This window comes from Fukomys damarensis, unplaced genomic scaffold (assembly GCF_012274545.1).
Source record: "Fukomys damarensis isolate Sample0158 unplaced genomic scaffold, DMR_v1.0_HiC HiC_scaffold_36, whole genome shotgun sequence".
Lineage (NCBI taxonomy): Eukaryota > Metazoa > Chordata > Mammalia > Rodentia > Bathyergidae > Fukomys > Fukomys damarensis.
Window position 1 is genome coordinate 2,407,783 of NW_022900948.1, and position 22,765 is coordinate 2,430,547.

At 36.5% G+C, this 22,765-nt stretch overlaps 1 protein-coding gene across 1 annotated transcript in view; it reads right to left on the reverse strand.

The window, feature by feature from the left end:
* The window catches only part of LOC117284343, an 86,120-nt gene extending 73,336 nt beyond the window's left edge, over positions 1-12,784 (reverse strand). The window contains exons 1-3 of the mRNA XM_033759175.1: positions 11,957-12,784; positions 10,540-10,600; positions 10,307-10,380 (exon numbers count right to left, since the gene is read on the reverse strand). Coding sequence (XP_033615066.1) covers positions 10,307-10,380; positions 10,540-10,600; positions 11,957-12,058 — 237 coding nt within the window. The 5' untranslated portion in view covers positions 12,059-12,784. The remainder of the gene's footprint in view (positions 1-10,306; positions 10,381-10,539; positions 10,601-11,956) is intronic.
* Between the last annotated feature and the right edge of the window lie 9,981 nt (positions 12,785-22,765).

Sequence of the window (22,765 nt, forward strand, 5' to 3'; positions counted from 1 at the left end):
CAGTTGATGATATAACACACTATATCTCTATGATTTTGGAGGATTTTTTTGTTCAAATAAAAGTAAAGAGATACAGATCATAGTTATGCCTCGTGGATGCTCTGAGTAAGTTGTCTTATTTTTATAAATGTTCCAAAGGTGAGAAATGCGAGTGGAGGAAATGTGTAAAACCTGAATGCAAATGTGAAATCTTAGCAAGCCAGGAAACTCCCAATGTCTTAGGAATTCTGCGGTCATTTCTCCAGGAATACATATTGCATTATATTCCATCCCAAAGAGACCAGAAGTGTGTCTGATAGTTGAGAAGAGACCAAAGAGGCAAAAAAAAAAAAAAAATCACAGCCAAAAAGTGAACCACTAAGCGGGACAATAAACCTCACCAGGTATATGTAGCTGACCCCCGTTTTAAGTACATCTTAACCAAAATTCTAAATTGTGTCTATTGAGAATTTTCTCATTCATTGTGGGGATACATCCTTAATGTTATTAATGCATTAACAAGGAAATCTGGGTTCCTTTTAGAATCAACAGCTGGAACATATCAGTTCCATTAAGCAAAATTTAACTCAATAAACCTCACCAGGTATATGTAGCTGACCCCCGTTTTAAGTACATCTTAACCAAAATTCTAAATTGTGTCTATTGAGAATTTTCTCATTCATTGTGGGGATACATCCTTAATGTTATTAATGCATTAACAAGGAAATCTGGGTTCCTTTTAGAATCAACAGCTGGAACATATCAGTTCCATTAAGCAAAATTTAACTGTATTTCTATATTGGTGTTGATTTTAGAATCAACAGCTGGAACATATCAGTTCCATTAAGCAAAATTTAACTTATTTCTATATTGGTTGCTGCATAAAAGTTCCCATCATGCCCTTTAGATGATGCCTAGACTAAATTAGCTCACTCTCTTTCAGCTTGGCCAGTCCCATCTTTGATAGCACCCAAATATTAAGATGACTTCCCAATTCTCATTTAATTCTTTAAATGCTCAATAATAAATGCCCCGATAATGAAAGCCAGTCTAAGACAATGTGTCAGTAGCCAACTGGAGTTACCTGGAGAAGTAGCAACAGTCAGAGGATTTTGACAGCATTAGTTAAGAGTCACTTGACTCTAACCATTCCTCTCCTCCCTGGCTCAAGAGCTATGAAAAGGAGGTAAGAGAAAAACAGTAAATGAGAAGGCCATGCTCTCATTCACTACATGTCATCTTGGCTAAGGTTGTTGGGTCAGAGATGAAGAGAGAAAATGAAATGACATTGGAATTTTAGATTGTACTGTCTTGACTTTATTATAACTAAAAAGTCTCAAAAAGCCGTGAGATCTTCTTTAAATGTTAATAGAAAACAAAAATAGAGTAATTCAGCAGAGCATGTTTAAGATAAGAACTGATACATACTAAAGACTTTTTGAAACTTGTGCTCTACTAAATCTACAGTATACAGGTTATATTGTATTTGTAATAATGTATGTAGCCAAGATACCCCTAGACTAGTGCAGAAAACTTCTGCAGTAACATAAGTCTGGTTTCAAATCTCTGTGATTTAATACCTGTGTGAACCAGATTACTTCACCTCTCTTGAGTCTGTCTTTGTATCTATTAAGTGAGAACATGGTCCACATACTGCACAACTGTCATGAGCATTACTTGAGGTAATGCATAAAAAGTGACAAGTACAATACTGGAGACATAATAAGCATTCAGTAAATCATCTGTTATTATCACATTTTACCTATAATGTCTGCTTCTATCATTATGACCAATGCAGATACTATGATTCTTCTTCAGGTCCCATCTCTTTATGAATCTGTCCCTTATTACCATATTTCAGAGTTTTATTCAAGTATTCACCAGTGATTTTCAGAGGAAAATCTGATGGGCATTTCTGCATAACACCCACAAGGCAATTTTATATAGAAATATAAGAAGCAGGCTTTGGTTCAGTATGTGAAATTATACAATTTAAGCTAATAGATAGTAGATTACAAAGAGTGAAATTCTTATCTCCTCAACTAGGGATGCTGCTGAATAGGGCTACTGGCAAAGATGAACAGCAAATACAGGTTTGGTGTCTGATCGACCAAGGTTCAAATCTCAGTTCTGTCACTATTTAGACTAGATGTTGGTCAATTTGTGTAACCTGAGTCTATTCCATTATCATGAAAATTGGTCCTAATATCCACCAGATCAGGGTTTCCTGAAGATTAAGTGCTATGAGAATCCCCTACACAAAACTGCCTTAGTCTCCAAGGAAAAGGATAGAGATCTGGTGTATTCATAAAGGCTTAGCAAAATGTAAGAATGTCACTGTGCCAGCCAGTATTACAGAAGCTAGCAAGTCAATAGTCAAAGCCCATCTCAGTAAAGCATATTTTGACATAGGTATTTGCAGGACAGATACTTGTTCTTACACTGTTCTTACACTTACATTGTCATGATATCCTTTCTACAGTAACTTTACTGCCACAACATTTAAAACACAATGACTGAGAAGCAGAGACATTTTTCAAAAGGGGAAATGGAAATGGGAATTTGCTTTTCCTCCAGAAATACTCATCTTTTACTTTTCTGAGTTTCAAATATCTTTTTATAAAGCATAATCCTTTAGATGCTGAAAAAAACTTCCAAGTAAGTTCATTTGCTGCATGCCAATAATTTGGAGCAACAATTTTGTATTAGTCACTTTTGCATCCCTGGGACAAAAACCAGACACCTAAACTTAAAGGGAGAGGGGCTGAGAGGGTTGGCTCATGACTACACGTGGTTGGCTTTCTCCAAAGCAGAAATGGCACAGTGAAAGGGCATGATGGACAAGAGCTGTTCATTCTATGGTGGCCGGGAATCTGAGAAAAAAGGGGGAGACAGAGAAAAGAATACAACCTTCCAAATTATGAGTCGTCTCTTCCAACCAGGTCCCACCTTCCAAGAGCACATTCAGCTATGAAATCATCAATAGATTAATCCACTTGCAAGAACTCATGTAGCCCCATGACCAAGTCACTGTTCAAACGCCTCATCTTACGTTAAAGGGGAAAGAAATTGAACCAATATACCAGACTACACATATTTACCTCCCCACAAAATCCCTTGAAATGATAGAAAAAAATACTATTATTTTATGAGCATGTATACTTCATGCCCTCTTGCTATGTTCTAAGTGCTACTGTGGGGAATAAGTCCCTGATCTTACTCGTGGAGCTTACGTTCTAGTCAAGGCACAGAGAGCAAAAGAAAAAAGTACCAGAAAAAAGCAAACAAGAAAATAGACAATAGAATTGTGGACAGTGATATATACTATAAAAGCAATAGCACAAAACACTATGATTGAGAATAACTGATAGCACAGGATTGGATTCCATTTCAAGAGTAACAATCAGGGAAGTCCTTTTAGGGGAATTATTGAGGAAGTTGAGATTTAAATGATTCAGAATTCTAAACCTGCGAAATTTGAGTGGTAGACTATTTGTGGTAGAAGAAATAGTGCAAAGTGTTAGGGTGGAAATAAAGTTGGCCCATCCAAGGAATAGAAAATGACATCCACGTACCAAGAATTTTGAAGACGCTTTAGGAAAAAAAAAAAAAAGAACTAGTTTGGACTGCCTGGGAGGCAAGGACTAATCTTTCTAAAGAAAATATGAATTGAGGAAACTCCCAGGTGATACTATCAGTGAGGAAATGTGCAATGTGGGACAAAAGTCATAAAGGAAACAAAAGGCAGGCATAAATAAAATTCCAAGCAAGAAAATACAGATTTTTCTAGGAGAGTACAATTCATTTCATTCCAGTCCTCTCCTTAAGTCCTTCTGACAAATGGTTCACTTTACACAGGAAAGCACTTTCCAGCGCTCTCTCTCTCTCTGATTAAGGGGGTATATAGAAATAAGTCGTTTTAGACAACCTCTAATATCCCTTTCAGATCTACAATTTCCACAAAAGAGGTAACACTGTAAGATAATAGCAACTAAAATATCTAAATTTAGGTAAGTTGTTTTCCTGTCATAAATAAAGGAATGACAGAATTTCATGGATAGCTAAGTGGAATAGCCTAAGGGAGAAAATTCACATTTGAAGATTTTGATTGTAAATACCATTTTTTTCCCAATACTAGATGTACTGACCTTCACAAGAAAGCATTACTCAGTATACAGATGCTGGTTTCCAGAAAACAGGTAGATTTCTGGGCCTACCATATGGACAAATAGCTGTGTTACTTTAGGCAATCAAAATCTCTGTACCTCATATTTCTCAGGAGAAAATAACAAAAATAACATGTCCCATCTACCTCACAGCTTTACTGCTGGAATGCTTTAAAGTTTAAAATTATGAAGTTTTTATAAATTATATTATTGAATTGATTATATAGCCCTCTCACTACCTATTATTCAATTTTTTAAATTCTTACTATATGCAAAGCTCTGAGTTAATGCAGTGTTTAAATAAACTAGAAAACCTTGCCTCCAAACTCCTTTTAAATTAGAAAAATAAGTAGTCAACTTCTCTGAGTACCAAAACTCATGGTTTGGGAACCATCTCTATTTTCCTAGCTGAGAATGATGGTTGTTCAATGTACTTACAGAATTTTGATTTTCTAAAATTCTGATTTTAGAATATCCCACCCTTTGGGGGGGAATCTGTCAAGTGAGAAGTTATAAAGAGCCTGTGGGACATGAACAAATCTGGCAGAGGCACAGGAAGACTTGTTCATTGTTGGAATTCATGTTGATCAGTTATCTTGGTTCTGAAAATAGATACAACTATAAATATCTTTAGGAGAGAGAAGATACAGATACACTAAGGAGGGAAAACATGAGGAAAGGAAGACACCACATTTTCCTACAAGCTCTGCAATGGCATAGCTACTATAAATAATGGATTGGCATAGGAAAAAGAAAAAGAGCATGGATGCCAGAGTCTTTTCAAAGAAAAACCGTTGTACCTCACAGTGATCGATATGTGATGAAAGATATAAAACATCAGTGATGATGGAGTTTTCAAGTCTATCTAATGGGGGAAATATTGGCCTGATTAATAAAGGACAGGAGCTTAGTAGCTGAGACCAGTGTGGATGCACAGGAAAGGATGAGCTCAGTTTGGCAAGAGATCATTGGAGGAGAGGAAAATGGGGAATTGGGAATATTTCAAACTGGAATAAAAGATCAAGGTTAAAGGTGTACATCTGAGCATTATTTCTACAGACATTGTCCTGCCATCAGGCATAATGTTTATAGAAAAGGAAAGAGCCCTTAAAGGTTTACATAAAAGGAAAGAGCCCTAAAAGGGAAGGGTAGAGGAAAGGAAATAAGGGAGAAGAAAAGGAAAAAAATGGAAACAAAGTCTGAAATAGAGCAGGGTGGAGAGGGTGAAGAGAGGACAGGGGTATGGGGAGAAAATGAGAACCAAGATCTGTCATATAAAAGGGTACCAGATCCCAATGATGATTGTAACTGTACTGTAAACTTAAAAAGTACCAATAAACTCAATACAATTTAAAAAAAAAACAAAAAAAAAAAAAACCCAGGACTTTCAGAGATATCCACAATGCAGAGTTAGGGGGCAAGAAGAAAATCCAGAGTTTGAGATACAGATCAAGCAAAAAGGTAGAATGACTTAGCTTGGAAATGAGTGGAAAGATTTTCAAGGGAATCAATGTACTCTTGGGCTTCTTATCCAAGAAATATGTAAATGAAGGAAAAGAAATAAGATGGTAGCTAAAAAGGAACATCCAGATCTTGCTAAAGGTGAAAGAGAAAAGCATAGTTTGGAAGTCTATGCAGAGGGACAGTTTAAAGATAGCAGAATGGGGGAATAAATATAGGAACAGTATCTCAGATGGGCTCCAGATTCAGAGAACAATGAGGACACAGATTCCTTTGACCTGGAAGGAGCAGTAAACATGAAGGTGGAAAAGTCTTAGATTAGAGAAAGGAACCTCTTATACTGCTAATTAAAAATAGACTGGGGAGTCCTTTATCACTAAGAAGTAGATTTCAGAGGAATTAAGATATTTTGGGGTAGCTATTGATAGGTAAGTGTTAAGTAGTCATCCATGACTAAGGAAAGAACTTGAAGCTAAATGGTAGTGCTGAATTGGGTAGCAATCACGACATAAATACCTTAACTTGCCTCTATGTGCTAGGCACATGCGTTTCAAGCCATATATATGGGGTTTAACTCTCTCACTAGCAACATCCTATCAGCAAGGCTCAAGAGGACATTGTTTACAAAGAATGAGAGGAGCGGTAACCCTAAGAACAGCACTGGCAAGATTTTAGAGGGCTGGGCTACTGATGAAATCTTTCTCCAGATTCAAATAACCTTTCTTAGTTTATACTGACGAAAGTTACTGTCCCCTTTCTTAAAAGTTATATCTGGATCTTAGACAACATTCCAGTTAGAAATCCGGCAGAGTCAGAGCCCCTCTGCCTATATTGATTTCACATATTTTGGTCTGAGGAACACAACTGCACTACTGAGATTTCTTTTGGTCATATAAGGATATTAACCTGAACTACCTTAACCCAAGGAGAAACTATATGGATCCAATAACTAATTACAGCAAAGGGGAGGTGTGGTAGGGCTTTAGAAATGAATGAATCCAGGTAAATCAATGAGGATCCATCTCCCCATGCTGTCTCTAACCATGGATGAATTCTTTTTCTTTTACTGCAAAATGACTTATAATGGGGAACACGTCTCCAGACAGTTGCCAAACATCCCTTATGATCGCTTTCTCTCTGTGATCCAAGGCCAAAAATTTTTGGAAGAAGGATATGGTTGTGATTTCTCTTGGTCTTAGGAATAGGACAGAAACTCTGACTGACCTGGACCATGCAAAAATCCTTCCCTGGCCATTCATTGATGGTTATTAGAAGGCAATCGTGATATGTTAAAAGGTGTCAGCTAGAATAAGAAGGACTCATTCCCAAAAAGGAATGAAAAAATAAGTGTTCTTAGAATAATTTGAATAGATATGTCTTCGACCTCTGTGGCAGTTTAAAATTCAATAGGTATGGAATTCTTTAAATTTATCCAAAATATTTACAGGTAGTAGAATACATGAACAAATTGTACTCTACTTATTCAGTGAAATATAATACAGCAATGAAAATGAATAAACCATAATGCAGTTACATCATACTATATCACTGTATTATGGATGACTCTAACAAGCATAATGTTGAATAAAAGAAGGCTCATTAAAAATAACATGTGCGAAATTTTTCCATTTTTTGGAAAGTTAGTTCAATGATGTTAGAAGTCAAAACTTCATATTTGGGTAGGAGGGAGGTTACCAAGGAGCTGGTAACATTTTATTTCTTGATCCAAGTAGTATCATATGCATAAGTTCATCTTGTAATAATTTATCAAACTACATACTTATAACTTGTGTGCATCTTTATTATGTAATACTTAAACCAAAAGGTTTTTTCTACAAATACTTTTGTTAGCAATAAAAAGGAAAACAAACAAATCCATTGAAAGTGAAGGGATAGAAAACAATTCTCCATGTGACAGGAGCCCAGGAAAAAATAGGGGTAGCAATCTTATTTGCAGACAAAGCAAATTTCACACCAAAACTGATTCTAGTATTATTAATGTAGGATGGTACTGTATTATACCTCTGAGAATGTAAAATATCTTGTACCTGCTTTATGATACATAGTAGGGACTGTGCTTTATCAGAGCTATATTTAATGATATTACTCTAGAATGTTCTCTTTCCACATGATGATTAAGATGCTAATAAAAAAAATGGTGCCAGGTACCAAAACAGCAACAGAACCTTGCTGTTTCTGTATATTATTCTTTTCTTTGTTTTTTTTGTTTTGTTTTGTTTAATGGAATGTGCTGAATGTACATAATTTTGTTCAGATGACTACAGAACCTGGAAAAGCTGTTGCTGCTATCGATGCATAACATACTGCTATTATTAGTCTTTTTATAGAAATATAAATATACATATATTTATAAATTGAATTTTGGGAAACTTTAACAGTGCTGTCAACTTTGGAAAAAGTTATCCCAATTTACTGTGTTGAGTTGGCATTGTACAGAAATGGACAGCCATATTGGTCTAGAAATGTTAATTTTTAAATTTTTATTTATTTATTTTTATTCCATGTGTACAGGGGTAACACATTGTACTAAATATCTAAGGTCATATCTACGTGGGTTTGATTACAGAAACTAATAAAGTATTCTCTAAATAATGAAAAGGAGAATAAGACTACAAGAGCAAGAAGCAATTTAAATATGTTAAGGGACCATTTTCATCTTCACAATTATGGATTATTTTAATGTTACATCATTGCCTTTTCTCCTTTACTTTCCTTTTTTAGTTTTATTTTAGGATTCCCTATTTTTAATGTTCATACAGAGATTTCTTTAATTGAAATACTGAATAGTTTCTCTGGTATGAAAAACTGTAATAGTACACAGGATCCTAATGAGATAATTAATAATGTGAAACAGGAAGTAAAGAGCTAAAGGTGTAGGGAAACTGGGAAGGGTGGGGGAAAGGTAATAAGGGAGAGGAAGAAAATATGAGAAACTGAAAAAATGGAAATAAAGTGTTTGTAAATGGGGAGGGGAGGAGGGGGTGAAGGGAGGGCAGGAACAAGGGGAAAAATTGAGAATCAAGACCTATTATGTAAAGGTACAGAATCCCAATGATGAATGTAACTGTATTGTATACCTACATTGTACCAATAATCTCAATAAAAAGAAAAAAAAATAAATCCATTGAATTCAGTTCAGAGAAGATCCCAACAATGAATGTAAATATGCTGTATCCCTAAAATGTACCAATATACTCAATTAAAGCTGAAAAAAAAATTTTCTCTATAGTTCTTTTTCCTGTTTTACAGACTGAGAAGCAAAACACTGGGAATGTTTGATTCTGTATCTTGTTGATATCTAGTAATAGATTCAAAACTATTGACTGTCCTTGATTTCCAGACGAATATCCAGAGGATTTCACCAACCTGTCATAATATATACAATCCCTCCAGTATATATAGATTTTTTTTTCACCAAAGGATGCATTCCTTCATTTGGCACTACTGACCAACCAGGGGTCTTAGTTTACTGGTGTGAAGCCCAGCAAGTCCTGCAATAGAAATATGTACAGAATATTGTAGAACACATGTAAGAAGCCATTTTGCACTGGGTAAGTGGGTCAGGGGTGTCTTCATGAAGGTATATTTATATGTGTACTAGATGTTCAGTGCTGAGATAGGTGAGCTGGTACAATGCTGCCAGGACTGGGTCTCCGAGCACACGACTTACCCACAAGGCAAGATGATGAATAAGCTGTGTGACTCAGCACACCTACTCTGTGCCTTAGGTCCCTTAGCTGTAAATTGGGACAAATTATGTGAATATATGTAAATGCTTAGGAAGATGGTGGGAATGTACCATGCTATCGAGGCAAAACACAGCTCCAGGGAAGAAGGCTGCCCCAGTCAGGAGGAGCATTTTCTTCACTGGCATTATTTAGAACTACCACCGTGTGGTGGTCAGAAAAAGCAAACTTCCTTTTGAGTTTTATTATTGTTTTTAATTCTCTATGGATGATGTAGCCCCTTATTGCCTATATCTGAAGCAGATATTCTTACTTCCTTAGCCTCTACCCTCTACACTACCAGCAGCATATCATCTACTACATAAATGCTTGCTAATATGTTTGATATAATTTACATATGGAAGGCTATATAGGAATTCTCCAGGTCAGAGGGTAGAGAGTAGAACAAGCAGGTAAAATGACTATATTCATTCAAATTTTCAGATAATACCCAACCTAGGGAAAGAACTATGTTTTCCCGATGACAGTGGTCCCATCATTAAGAGGGAAAGTGAATCCTTGTAAGGCGTTCCTGTAAAGAATTAAAGGCCACTTATAATTTCACATGAGATCTTTCTGCCTGTAGGTCAACATGTTTCCCCAGTCCTTGGCATGGTACTTGGTTGCGTCTCTGCTCTGAGGGGTCAAAGATAGTTTGAAGATATCTACCCTTGAGAGCACAGCTCTTCCAATGAGCTATTTCTGTGCATGCAGTAGTTTTTACTGCACCAATATGAGCACCTACTTTCCTGGTAAGAATAATCAACTGCTTTGTCTTTTATAGGGTTCTTAATGCCAACACTCTGTGGTTCTTCTCCATGAGTGAAATTAAATAAAGAGAGGCCTCTATAACTATAACTAGTTAACTATAAAGGGGGGGTCATGAAAAGAGAAGTTTTCTTAGTTATTCCATCAATCTCACTGGACTGCCACCAAAGCAGAGGATCTACTTACGCTGGGATCGAGTACAGCCTTGTAGGGGTCCACCCAAGATGTAAGAATCGTCTCACTGAAGAGTCCCAGGAAAACTGCATGGAAGGATTATAAGAAAATTATGTACCAGATACCAGCACCTCATGTAGGTGACTTAACACAATAAATAAAATTTGAAAAAAAATCTCCATTTCTGCTAAAATTTAAAATAATCAGTGAATTTAACTTTACCTAGAAAATGTTTTATAACTCACCTCTGACTCTTCTAAGGAGAGGTCCCAAAGTAGAAATCAAAACCAAACTCAGTAAGATTATCTGAAACAAAAATTTAGAAATTGTCCCCATTGGAGCATGTGGATTAGACAGAAAAATATTCAATCCACAGATCACCATTTTGTACTTGCAAACCTCAGAGTACTTTCCAAAAGAATATATACTTTGGTAGTCAGCTCTGTGACGAAACACCCATGATAAAAAAAAAAAAAAAACATAAAGGAAGAAAGGTTTATTTTGGCTCATGGCTTCAGAGGTCCAGTCCATTATTGGCTGGTTCAATTGCTTTTAGGCCTATGGAAAGGCAGAAAAGTCGTAACCAAAGGGCATGGTGGAAAAGAGCTACTCATTTCATGGAGCCAGCAAGCACAGAAAGAGAGAACCAGGGAGAAAGAAGCTGGAGACAAGATATAGTTCCCAAGATCATCCCTTCAAGTAGAACCCAATGCCTAAGTTTTTATCAGTTCCCAATAATGCTATCAAATCATGAATCCATTAATGGATTGATCCTCTGATAAATTTAGCACTCTCAGGATCCAGTCATCCTTTAAAAGCCCCACTTCTGAACACTGTTGCATTGAAGACCAAGCCTTCAATACATAAGCCTTTGGGGGACATTCCAGGTGCAAATCATAACGTGTACCAAACAAAATTGCACTTAAGAAGAATAAAACACAACTATAAAGTATTCCAATAGGCAATGGTCTCTAGATTAGGCCAAATTACATTTCCCAACATAATGCTTAGAAGCACAGTCCATGAAGCTTTTGACCTCAGTTTGCATCCTGGTTCTACCACTTGATAATTTGATGACCTTGGACATGTTAGCTAACCTCTCTGAGCATCAATTACCTTGGTTATAAAATGGTGTCAACAGCACTACATGTCTCATACAAATTGTTACTAAAAGTAAATAAGGTTCTGACAGAGGGCATTTGGAATAGTGCCAAAAACACAGTGAGCACTCTCTCTAGTAACATTGGCTCCTATTTTTAACTCACTAACAATTACCTCAGTACAGATACCTGACCAGTACCCTTGGGGAGGTAGGACATGAGTGAAATTAGGAAATCAAATGAATTTGGCCTCTCAGAATGCCTGGATAAGGGTCTCATGAACCCCAAGGATGCTCACAAGTGCAAAGCATCTTCTTCTGCAGTCAGAGCAGAGGTAAGAAAGTCAAAGAATGTAGAAATTTCTCACACAGATTGAATGTAACATTCTCAAAAGTATACTCATTCTCTTCTCAGCCATCTCCCACCACTTTTTATATCTCCATTCTCCCCTTCTGCTCCTCTTATTTTCTGTGACTCAGGACTGGAGCCAAACACCCGGGAGTTAACTAACATTTAATTCTCCCGCAGCAGCCCACCCACTACTAGGACCTGTGATACGTACCTTGGAAAGAGATCGTTTTTGTCTGCTCCCAGAACATAGCTGCTGCTCTAGGGTCAGCCAACACTGTTCCTCGGATGCTCTGCTGCAACAGCCTCCTCCCATGCATCTCTGCTTCTATACTTATTCCAAGTCAGTCATTCTCAACAAAGCCTCCAGAGCAACCTTTAAACTTGAAAAAACCAATCACGGCAATTCCCCAATAAAAATCTGTTTTTCTTTTCATCCCGCTCCTTTGATTCCCACAGTCGTTACATCTTTTAGTCACAGAATCTCTGCAGGGTCACAAATCTCCCACATTCCCTCCCACTTTTACACTCACTCTAGTCACAAGCTCCTTGCTTGGCTTGATATTCCTTCCTTGGTTCATTATCTACTCAGAAATCAACTCACTGTACAAGGCACAATGCAAATGCTGCCACCTTTCTGGAGCCTTCCCTGACCTCAACAGGTCCCCAGCCCAGATACTCTTTCCTTCGCTGATTTATGTGGAGTGCAGCATATGCAGAGCTCGATAAAGTAATCTTTTCATCACTTTACAATGGTTCGTCTGCAAGAATATCCTCCAGCACTGAGATGATATTACACACCATGATATGACTATGATAACAATAATAGTTCTTTTCTTTTGTTGATAATAGCGACTATTAACTTTGAATCTTCGGTAAATTCGGGACCTTTAGTAGCTTAAATACATAAACCTCCTGTGTTTATTGGACCAAAAGGTCAGATACTGGTAATTATATATAGTTCATCCTAAAATATGCATCATTTTTATTTGATTTCACCACAGCCCTAAGAGGCAGATGTTATTATATCCATGAGAAATTGAGACTCAGAGGTTTTAAGTAACTTTGTCCAAAGTGATACAATGAGGAGAGAAGGAACCAAGACTCAACTCTTTATGTTCTTAATTAGTATTATATCCTGACTCCAAAAACTCTTCATTTAATTGGCAGATTAACTAATGAAGCAATGATCTCGGGATGCCCAAAGTTACAGTGCTGATTGCCTCAAATAAAGAGGCAAGTTATGTGTTCGTTCAGCAAGTGGAGGAACGTGTGTGAGGTAAAGTAAGTTTCTCAGAAGCAAGCAAAGGCTGTTAAATACTGAAACGAGTTAGAGAAGATATTGAATCTCTTCAAGGAAAGGATTTCTTCCCCTCAATGGCAGATAGATTCTCATCTGTCTACGATGGTTTAAATATAATCCTTTGTGAAGGTCAATACATTCAACTTGCCAAGTCCTTTCCAGGATCCCTGTGATACTTGGATTCAGTGGTTTAATATGGATCAACACATGGCCTGAAAATGAGACAGCACTGATCCCCTAGCCAGATACAATCTCTACCTCCTTTAGACACTCTCAGCCCTCTGACTCAACCTCCTTTGTGACACTTGTAGTGATTTTTGTATGTTGTTCTAACCTCTGCTAGAGGAAAACCGATCTAAAGGACTAAATGTGTACTTCATTTTGACATATCCTAGGGTGCCAAACACAAGACTTAATGTAATATTTTTAAAATTTGATCAAATAAAATAGAACTTCTTTTGCTCTTCTGAAAGAATCCTGCAGTATGAACTGAAAATAAGGCTATAATTTTTGCCTAAAATCGACTGCCAAAACTGAACAACACATACCATGAGAACAAAGCTTTCTTAAGAGTGGTACAAATGTTATTAGATATAATCTAGGGGGTTTTTCCTCTCTCTCTCTCTCTCTCTCCCTCTCTCTCTCTCTCTCTCTCTCTCTCAGTATTATTGCAAGGTATGATCATTTAAATGTGATACCTTCAAGCTAAAGAATATAAAAGATGAACTATTATTTTCATTAATAAGAAAGAGATCTACCTAGATTACTAATACAAAATAGTATGTCCAAACATCTAAGCAAGTATCTAGCAATTTCTAGTTAGTCATTACCACCTCAGAATAATTCTAATAGGATGTTTATTGCATAATTGTCAATCCATAGATTCATGACTCTTCATAATGGCAATGAATAAGTATAATAAAAATTGCTCTACTTATTCTCAATAAAAATAACAATAACAATTATACTTTTATAGAACATTAAAATGAAAAAATAAACCTTGCAAATAGTTTAGCTCATTTGATCCATATAACAGCCCTCACCATTTATATCCCACTTAAGAAGATATTTACAGGAAACTTGGATCAGAGAGATGAAGAAAATTGCTATGAGTCACAAAGCTAGTAATAGCAGAGTTGAGACTGGAACCAAGGCATTTTCCTCATTCCAAATCTCGTGAATTTTCCAAAGGATCTTTCTGTCCACATGGCCAATCTTAAAAAGAAAAAAAGGGAGAAAAAAGCATTTTTATCTCAACACCATCAAAAAGTTAAGTTCCAGACAAAGTGACCAATTTTCTAAAGGAGGTAAACTTCTTCATTTTGGTAACTGAGCTTGAATATTAACTCTTCACATCTTATGGAAAATACCAACAGCTAATATTTATTGAGCATTTATATATTGCCACTGTCCTGAGTACTTTACAGAGCAACTCCTGTAATTCTTATAAGCCGGGAAGATTGAACTTCCCATTTTACAAATGTGAAAATGCAGTTTAGAAAGTTTAAGTAACTTTCCCTAGGTCACATGGCTGGAAAGGTAAGGGGAAGATCTGTGATCTGAACCATATCAAGTGAACCTCGGGCTTTTAATCACTATAGCAATCTGCTGATGCTTTTGGTTCTCACAGTCTGGACTGGAGCAGCAGCAAGTTGGGAACACGTTAGAATGTAAATTCTCCGGCCACACCCAGGCTTCTTGTATCTGAAGCCCTGGAATTGGTGCTCTGAAATCTGTGTTTTAATTAGCCCTCTAAGTGCTTCCGTGGTACAAGAAAACTGGAGATACACTGAGCTAAAGTGAAACAAGAATAAATGGTAGACGTTTATAAGGATTCAGCATACTATTTGTGCTATCAGGGAATGCAAAAAGGAAGTGAGAGAAGTTGGGAACTAATAAGAGTGTAGAAAATGAAAATCCTCTGTGTGTAGTAAAGCCAAAAAGGGAAGAAATAACCTTAACTGGTGCATACAGAATGATGAGCAATTAATCAGGCCATGTGTTGCACTGTAATCAAGATTAGAAAATTCTGGAAGGACTAAATGACACAGTTTATTATTGCATGGTAAATGATCTTTATAAATGTAGCTGTTAAAAGAACTAAAGAGATGAATAATTGTAGAAGAAAATGTCAGTTGTAGAAGGAACAACTTGTGGTTGTAATCACTTGGAGAAATTACAGATATGGACCCAGAATCAAAAGAAAAGAATAGAAACTAGATGTGCTATGAGAAAAACATGGCATGAATTTTATAGCTATTTTTTTATAGAAAATCAAGGTAGTTACAAAGATACCATACATTATTTAATGAAAGTTTGAACTGGCTACATTTTCACTGCTAAAAATAATGAATTTGCACAATTTTAATGGAATACTGTGTAGCGCTGATCCTTACCTCTGATGTGGAAACAAGAAATGTAGAGATTATCTGACATGGAATTTACCTGGTCCTACTGGCTATTTCTTGGATTTATCTGGCTGATAACCTCTAATGACCTAAATTTTCCTTCAGGGCTGACACTGCACATGAGTGCTTCTGAAGACAGAACCAAGAGCAGCTTCCAAAGGCACTTCATTCCAATATCATCCACTATATCTCTTTAGAGGACTGTGTTTTCCAGGTTCAATGCAGAGGGACTAGATAGTGATATCAAGAAGAAAAGGAAAAAGTAACCCTCTAACATACAAGAGAACATGAAAAGAAAAGGAATTCCTACAGCAATGCTAAGTCATACACAATAAAACTGTAGGTTTTTTTTTTTTTTCATTTCGTGGCTAACCCTAGAAACAAAAACAAAACAAAAGTCTTTACCAGTTTTTAACAAGCAAATCAAAGAAAATACATTAATTAAAACTGTCAAAAGGAATAATATCCAATAAAGTTGTCTAAATGAGCTTTGCCAACAAAAAATATGCTCTTCTCTGATTTAGTTTTTTGCAGTAATTCTTAAAACCATATAGATAAAAATTAACTGAATGTATTGACTACTTAGTATATGCCAGGAGTCTGTCATAGTTATTTTCTTCTTGCTGAGACACAATTACCTGGCACCTGCAAATTAAAAGAGGAGAGGTTTATTTTGGCTCATAGTTTGTAGAAATTTCATTCCATAGTTGGCTCCAGGGTAAGGCAGCAGGGCAGAAGCACATGGTAGAGGAGAAGAGGCTGATGGCAGGGCAACAGGGAACTGGAGAAAGAAGCAGACAGGAGGGAGATATAGTAAACCACCTCCTTTGACCAAGCTCTACCTCCCAACATTGTATTTAGCTATAAATTCATCAGTGGACTGTACTGATGATTATCATGACACCATGATCTAATCATCTCCCCAACCTCCATCTATGAACACCTGAAACTTTGGAAGAACATCTAGGTATAAACCCTAACACATTCTAAACTTATTACATACATTATCTCTTATAATTTTCATAGCAATTATATGATGTATAATTATCCTTTCCCTGTTCCCACTACATATTTTAGAGATAAAGAAATTGAAGGAAGCAACTAAAAAGTACTGTGGTGTCTGATACTTTAGAATGGTACTAAATAATTTTGACCTCCCCAAATGTACAAGTGGTTCTGCTGATTAAGAGGCACTCACATTCCCTGCCTTTGAACTTGTGCTAGATCTGAGACTGATTTGATCAACAGAAAGCACACAGAGAAATATTCTGAATCTTCCAAGCTGGGAATTAAGGTCTGAGAGCTTCCACGTCTTGAAATCTAGCCACCATGTTATAAGGAAGCCCAAGAAACCATGTGGAGAGCCATTGGAGAATAATCAAGACATCTGCCTGCCGGTTTCAGCCAATTTCTAGCACCAACTTGTCAATTATGTGAGTGACCCATCTTGGAAATGGACCCCTTAGCCCCAATCAATACGCTCCAGCTGATAGGAAATGGAAGAGAAATCAGCTCTCTATGGACCTTTAGTCAAATTGCAAAAATATTGTTTTAAACCACTAAGTTTTGAGGTGGTTTATTACACATCAATATATAACTGAAGCACTGTAGTACTCAAAGTAATTCAGTGGATGATTTATCATAAGATAACCCATATCTTTCACTCTCAAATATATTAACAAGCTGCTAATCAGGATCCCAATCAGAGGCAAGGGGAAAGATGTGCTTATATGAATATTTTACTCAACAAGTATAATATGAAAAACTTTAAAGTGCCTAACTGCTATAGGTATAAAGGTAAATAATAAGAATTCCAACTTAGTTACTTTTCTCATTGCTGGGACAAAATACCTGACACCCAAATTTAAAGCTGGGAAAGGTTTATTTAATTCTCAGTTTGTTGAGGTTTTGTCATAATCGGCTGGCTCCAAAGCAGGGTGGTATGGCAAAGGGCAATAGTTCACACCCTACTGAAGGTAGAATAGCAACAAGGGACCTTAGCAGCATCTTTCTGCCCCTTTTATTTTATCCAGACTATAAGGATTAGGGCAGGGCCAAACCAACCAGTAGACTGATTTAGTAATCACATGTCCTTAATCCCAGTTCAGCACCGCTGAATAAGCCCTATGACCACATAGGCCTTGGTGGGGGGGGTATCTAGACATAAACCACAACAAAAAAAATTTTTTTGGTACCAGGGATCTAACTCCATACCTTGCGTTTGCAAGGCAGGTGGCAGAACCACTGAGGTAAATCCCCAGCCCAGCATAACAAAGTTTGACTCAAGAAACACTCCATCCAAAACCATTAAAGCCAAAATACAATTTCAAAGGAGATGGACAGATTGGTACCAAATATTGAGTAGATGTTTAGAATCACTTGATGGTCTGAATAAATACTATTGATCTTTGTATCTACCCTCAAGCAAGGAACTATGGGTGAAATTTTCAAGTAGGGAGTAGGGAACAGGAAGAGAAGATCATTTAGATGTGCAAAGTAAACTTGTATAGTATGAGGACAATTCAAAATATACATACACACATAAAATGGAGGAAAAGGGGCAAAAATATGATAAATGGATATTAGGAGAAAACTTTCAGTTACTCACATTTGTCTTTGAGCATGTGCATACATACACACACACACACACACACACGTGTGTGTGTGTATGTGTGTGCAGGCAGTGTTCCTATGGCAAGGTATGCGGAAATATTCTAGCCAAAATAAATGTACAGCCTCTCTTAAAAGTAATCACATGTGTTTCTAGTACTAATTAAAATTAGAGTACCCCAATTTTCTTCCTCTTATAAAAGGGAGAGGCCCTCACTCTTACAACTAGGAGATCATGAATATAACAGCACAAAAAAACTAAGATTCTGAGAAGCAAGAAGATGTCCTAGGAATGTCAAAACTTGAGGAAGGATGTAGATTAACAGTCATGGGTGACTTATTAACAAAAACATTTTTTGGCAATACTACTTTACTCCAGCCAAATTCTGATGCAAACATGTCTTCCTCTTAATCTATGGCCTTAGTTGAGATCAGTAGAGAGCTGATCTTCCACGCCAGACCACCACACATATCTCTTCCTCCCATAGAAGCAATCAGTAAAGCACAAGTTCTGCAAAGCACAAGGTATTAGCAAAGTCCAAGGAAAGCAGAGCCTACTTCTAGTAGGTAGCAATGAAGCAAAACACTGTGGGTTGTATCTGGTCAACACTTCACTTTCCTCACCCCTGTGCCAGTGGAGCTGAGTGAGGGGCTACACTTCCATGCCCATTCATTGGCCAAAGGAATTATGAAGCTGAGTTCACTGGAACTCAGGACCTCCCTTCCTTCGTGTATTGTTCCCTGAAGAGAGCTCATCTGCTCAACCCTGCAGAAGTCCTGACCTGATTTTATACTCCTGCTCCTAGGAGTATAGCAGTAGTGCTAGACAGCACAGGATGGATTTCCTGCAATGAGGCAGTCAGAGGCAGCAACCGTCTTCTGGAATTGGAGGAGCCCATTGGAAAGACACACAAATCACCTATATGGCCCTCAAGCTAAATGCCAAGATAGGGACTACCTACTACAAAAAGAAGATAGCACCCAGAGTCTCACAATATATAATGTAACTGTACTGTATACCTAAAAAGTACCAATAAATTCAATGAGGAAAAAAAATATGTATATATGTATAATATACAGGATACAACAGAAAATCAGCATACCGAGACCCAGGAAAATTATAACTTACATGACAAAAGATAGTTCCACACCTACCAATATCAAGATTAATCAGATCTTGATGAAGATTTTTAAAGCAACCATCATAAAAATGCTTCCTTGAAGAATTGCAAATTCTCTTGAAATAAAATTAAAAGCAATCATCAATATTATCGCTTATGTTGCTAAATTTATATAACTGGCAATTGTGATTATGGCATTTTTCTTCCTTAAGATACCAAAGTTGCTTGTTCCATAACAATAGAGTACTTTATCCACTTAAAAAGATATGGTACTAGCCTTTATTTTCCAAAGAACATGAAAAATTATTATACAATTGATCTTCTAAGGAACCCACAGCCAACTTTATGTTCAACATGTGACCAAAGTTAATATCATGTTTCCTGTTAGTGCCTTATCCATATCCCATAAATTTCATCCCATGTGTTCACTTGCTTAACATCTGCCTCAAAATTTTAAAACCATTAATAAAAATCTTTAGGACAGAGAAATTATAAAAAAATAAATATTTTGTCTTTTGTTTATTCTTGACACCATGAAAAATATAACTCCTTTTCTTATAAAAAAAATTTTCAAATATTTGTTAAGAGATAAAACTTTGTAGAGAGAAATGTTTTCTATGATCTCCTTCATTGAGTTTTGGGTTTGAATGGTAAGAATCAAGAGGTGCCCAAAAGTGTGCCTACACTTAATCCCTGCCATAAAGCCTAAAATCACACAGAGTCTTTGTGCATTAAACCCTTCTCAACTTTTAGGCATTTTTCTCTTGAACTGAGAATACTCCATAGGGAAGTAAATCTCACTGATGAGAGCCTTGGACACAGGAAACTGTCTGAACCAGACTTCACCACTCATTCACTGTCCAGTGCAAATTTGGCGAAATCTTTCAGTCTCTCTGACCCTCTTTTATTATTTATTATCTAAACTTAGATAAGCGGTCCACTTATCTGGTCCACTTGGCAGAGTTAAAGAAAAAAACACAGTGCACATTTGGATGCTTTATACAACATAATGAGTTATATGCATACAAGCACTTACCATTAGCAGATAACCTTTTGTAGAAATTAGTCGAATTTTATACAAATTAGTTTTCATATCAGAAAAAAAAGGTTCAGTAATAAAAAACACAAATGGGATTTTAGGAACTTACAGGAAGCTAGAAAAATGAGTTACAGACTATGAGAAAGGAAGTGAAATGTTACATATACAACTTTTGCCCACACCTCAAGTTGTCCCAGTAGAGAGTTACTTGGAATGAGTGGTCCTTGTAATGGATCCAATGAACTACACATTCAAGACCAAGAGGAAGCCTGGAGCCAAATATGTGGTTTGTGAACATGATTCTGGATCCAAGGATGTGGGTAACCTCCCCAAAAATCCCTCCAGTCAATACTGTCCCTGTAAAATGCTTTCCTCCTCATACATCATATTTGTTTAAAAAGGCATTCTCTGTCCTACTATCTCTACACCTGGAGACTGCAGCGGTGAGAGGAAAACACACTGGAATGGATGTCTAAAGGCTGGAGTGTACTTTTATTCCAATACTATCTTACTGTGTGCCAGACCTTGAGCTCATCTCAACCTCATTAAAATATTGATCTAAATATTATACATATTTACTATCCAAGGTTGGTAGATATTTTTCTAATTTGCTTTACTCTTTTTTTGGCATCTGCTTTTATACTAAAAATTGTGCTGGTCTTATTTCCTGAAATAGGGTTTAATTTTCTTGCAGCCAAACTATATGTAACATCATCACTCAGAGTAGTGACTCGCACTAGCATTTCACAAGTGTGTATATGTGTGGATTCTGATAATTTTGTACTCTTTAGGAAGGAAGAGAAATACAACTCAAGTTAAAATAAAAACTTATCCTCAAAAATGTTCTTTTATAACTTTTAGTGATCTTTAATAAGGGTAGAATTTGAGATACAGCTAAGGTGGCAAAATGTGCCAAAGAACAGGGTAAAAACACGTGTTTTACAGACACTTGGTTTAAATCCTTGGCTCTGCTACTCAGGAGCTGAGTAACTTTTATACAATTGGTAAGTTGGGATAATATCTGGCATGCATATTGTATTGTGTATGGCAATTAAATATAATGACAATAAAGTCCTTTTATATATAAGGAAGTCAGCAAGTGGTGCTTTCAGAATGATGATGGCGGTGATTACTGGGGACAAAAGATGATATAAAAGGAAGAGACCAACTCCTTGTTCCAGCAAAGTCAGCCTCATTTTTTAAGAACAAGGCCATCTTTGGTCAGATAAGAGCATTCAGTTCGGCTACACAGACCCTTCCAAGAGAGACTGGAATTTGTAATTCATTCCAAGAGTCAGTCTGGCTTCTTTGCAACAGACTGCAGTTACCCTCTTCATGCCAAAGTGTCCCCCATGAGTCTCTCCTAAGAATGCCATTTCTACATGAGGAGTAAGGAAAGGGTCCGGTTTCTGGGTGGTAAGGTTATGGTCACAGGAACACTAATACTAATACTAATACTGATGATATCATGGCTATCATTTACAAAGTCCTGTCTACATGAGTGCTATACTAAGAACTTTACATATATTATCACATGTAATCTCATCAACTTTGTATAGTAGGTGCTATTACTCCACTGAAATACGAAGAATCTCATGGCTCAAAGAATTAATAACTAAAAATGTTAACATCCATATATACTTGCTTATTCACCACTTTATTCTGCTTTACTTGATACACAAACATACCTCACCCTCTTAAAACTTAACCAAAGTTCCCCAGCTGCTAGGAATTCAAGCTAAATCATAGAATAAGGATTTCAAATTTAGGGTAATGACTGAGAGTTATACTTCAATATGTGATCTAATAAAAGTATTTACTATAATAAATGTACACTATCTTTAGAGAAGTCTACAGTACTATAAAGCAGAGTTACATATACTTAAAAAAGATAGAAATGAGACTATATCCTCCAAAGACAAGGTGCTCATGTTAAATAACTGCAGATGTATATACAAATACTTTATACCAGGTATCAGTATAAGCATCTTACATAAATTATTTAATCTTTACAATAATTCTATGACATAAATACTATAAAAATTACCATTTTACAAATGAGGAAACACAAAAACATGTAGACAATTCCATAAAGAACAAGAAACTAGAGACATTCATAGCTAAATGGGTGCACATGGAGGCCATACTCTTAAGTGAAATAAACAGGACACACATGTGTAAATATTGAGTATTTTCCCTGGTATGAGAAACTAAAAATGTAAACAAGGATCCAAATGTATAATTGATAATGTGAAATAGAAGGAAAAGGTCTAAAGGGATAGGGGAAGTGGGAGGGATAGGGGAAAGGAAAGGAAAGGAAAAAAATATGAGAAAAGGAAAAAAAATGGAAACAAAAACTTTGTAAATAGGGAGGGGTGGAAGGGTTGAAGGGAGGACAGGGGAATGGGGAAAAAATAAGAACCAGGATATATCATGTCAAGGTACAAGATTCCAATGATGGATGTAAATGTACTGCATACCTTAAGTGCACCAATAAATTTAATGAAAAAAAACATACAGACAATTATTTTTTATTGAGTTT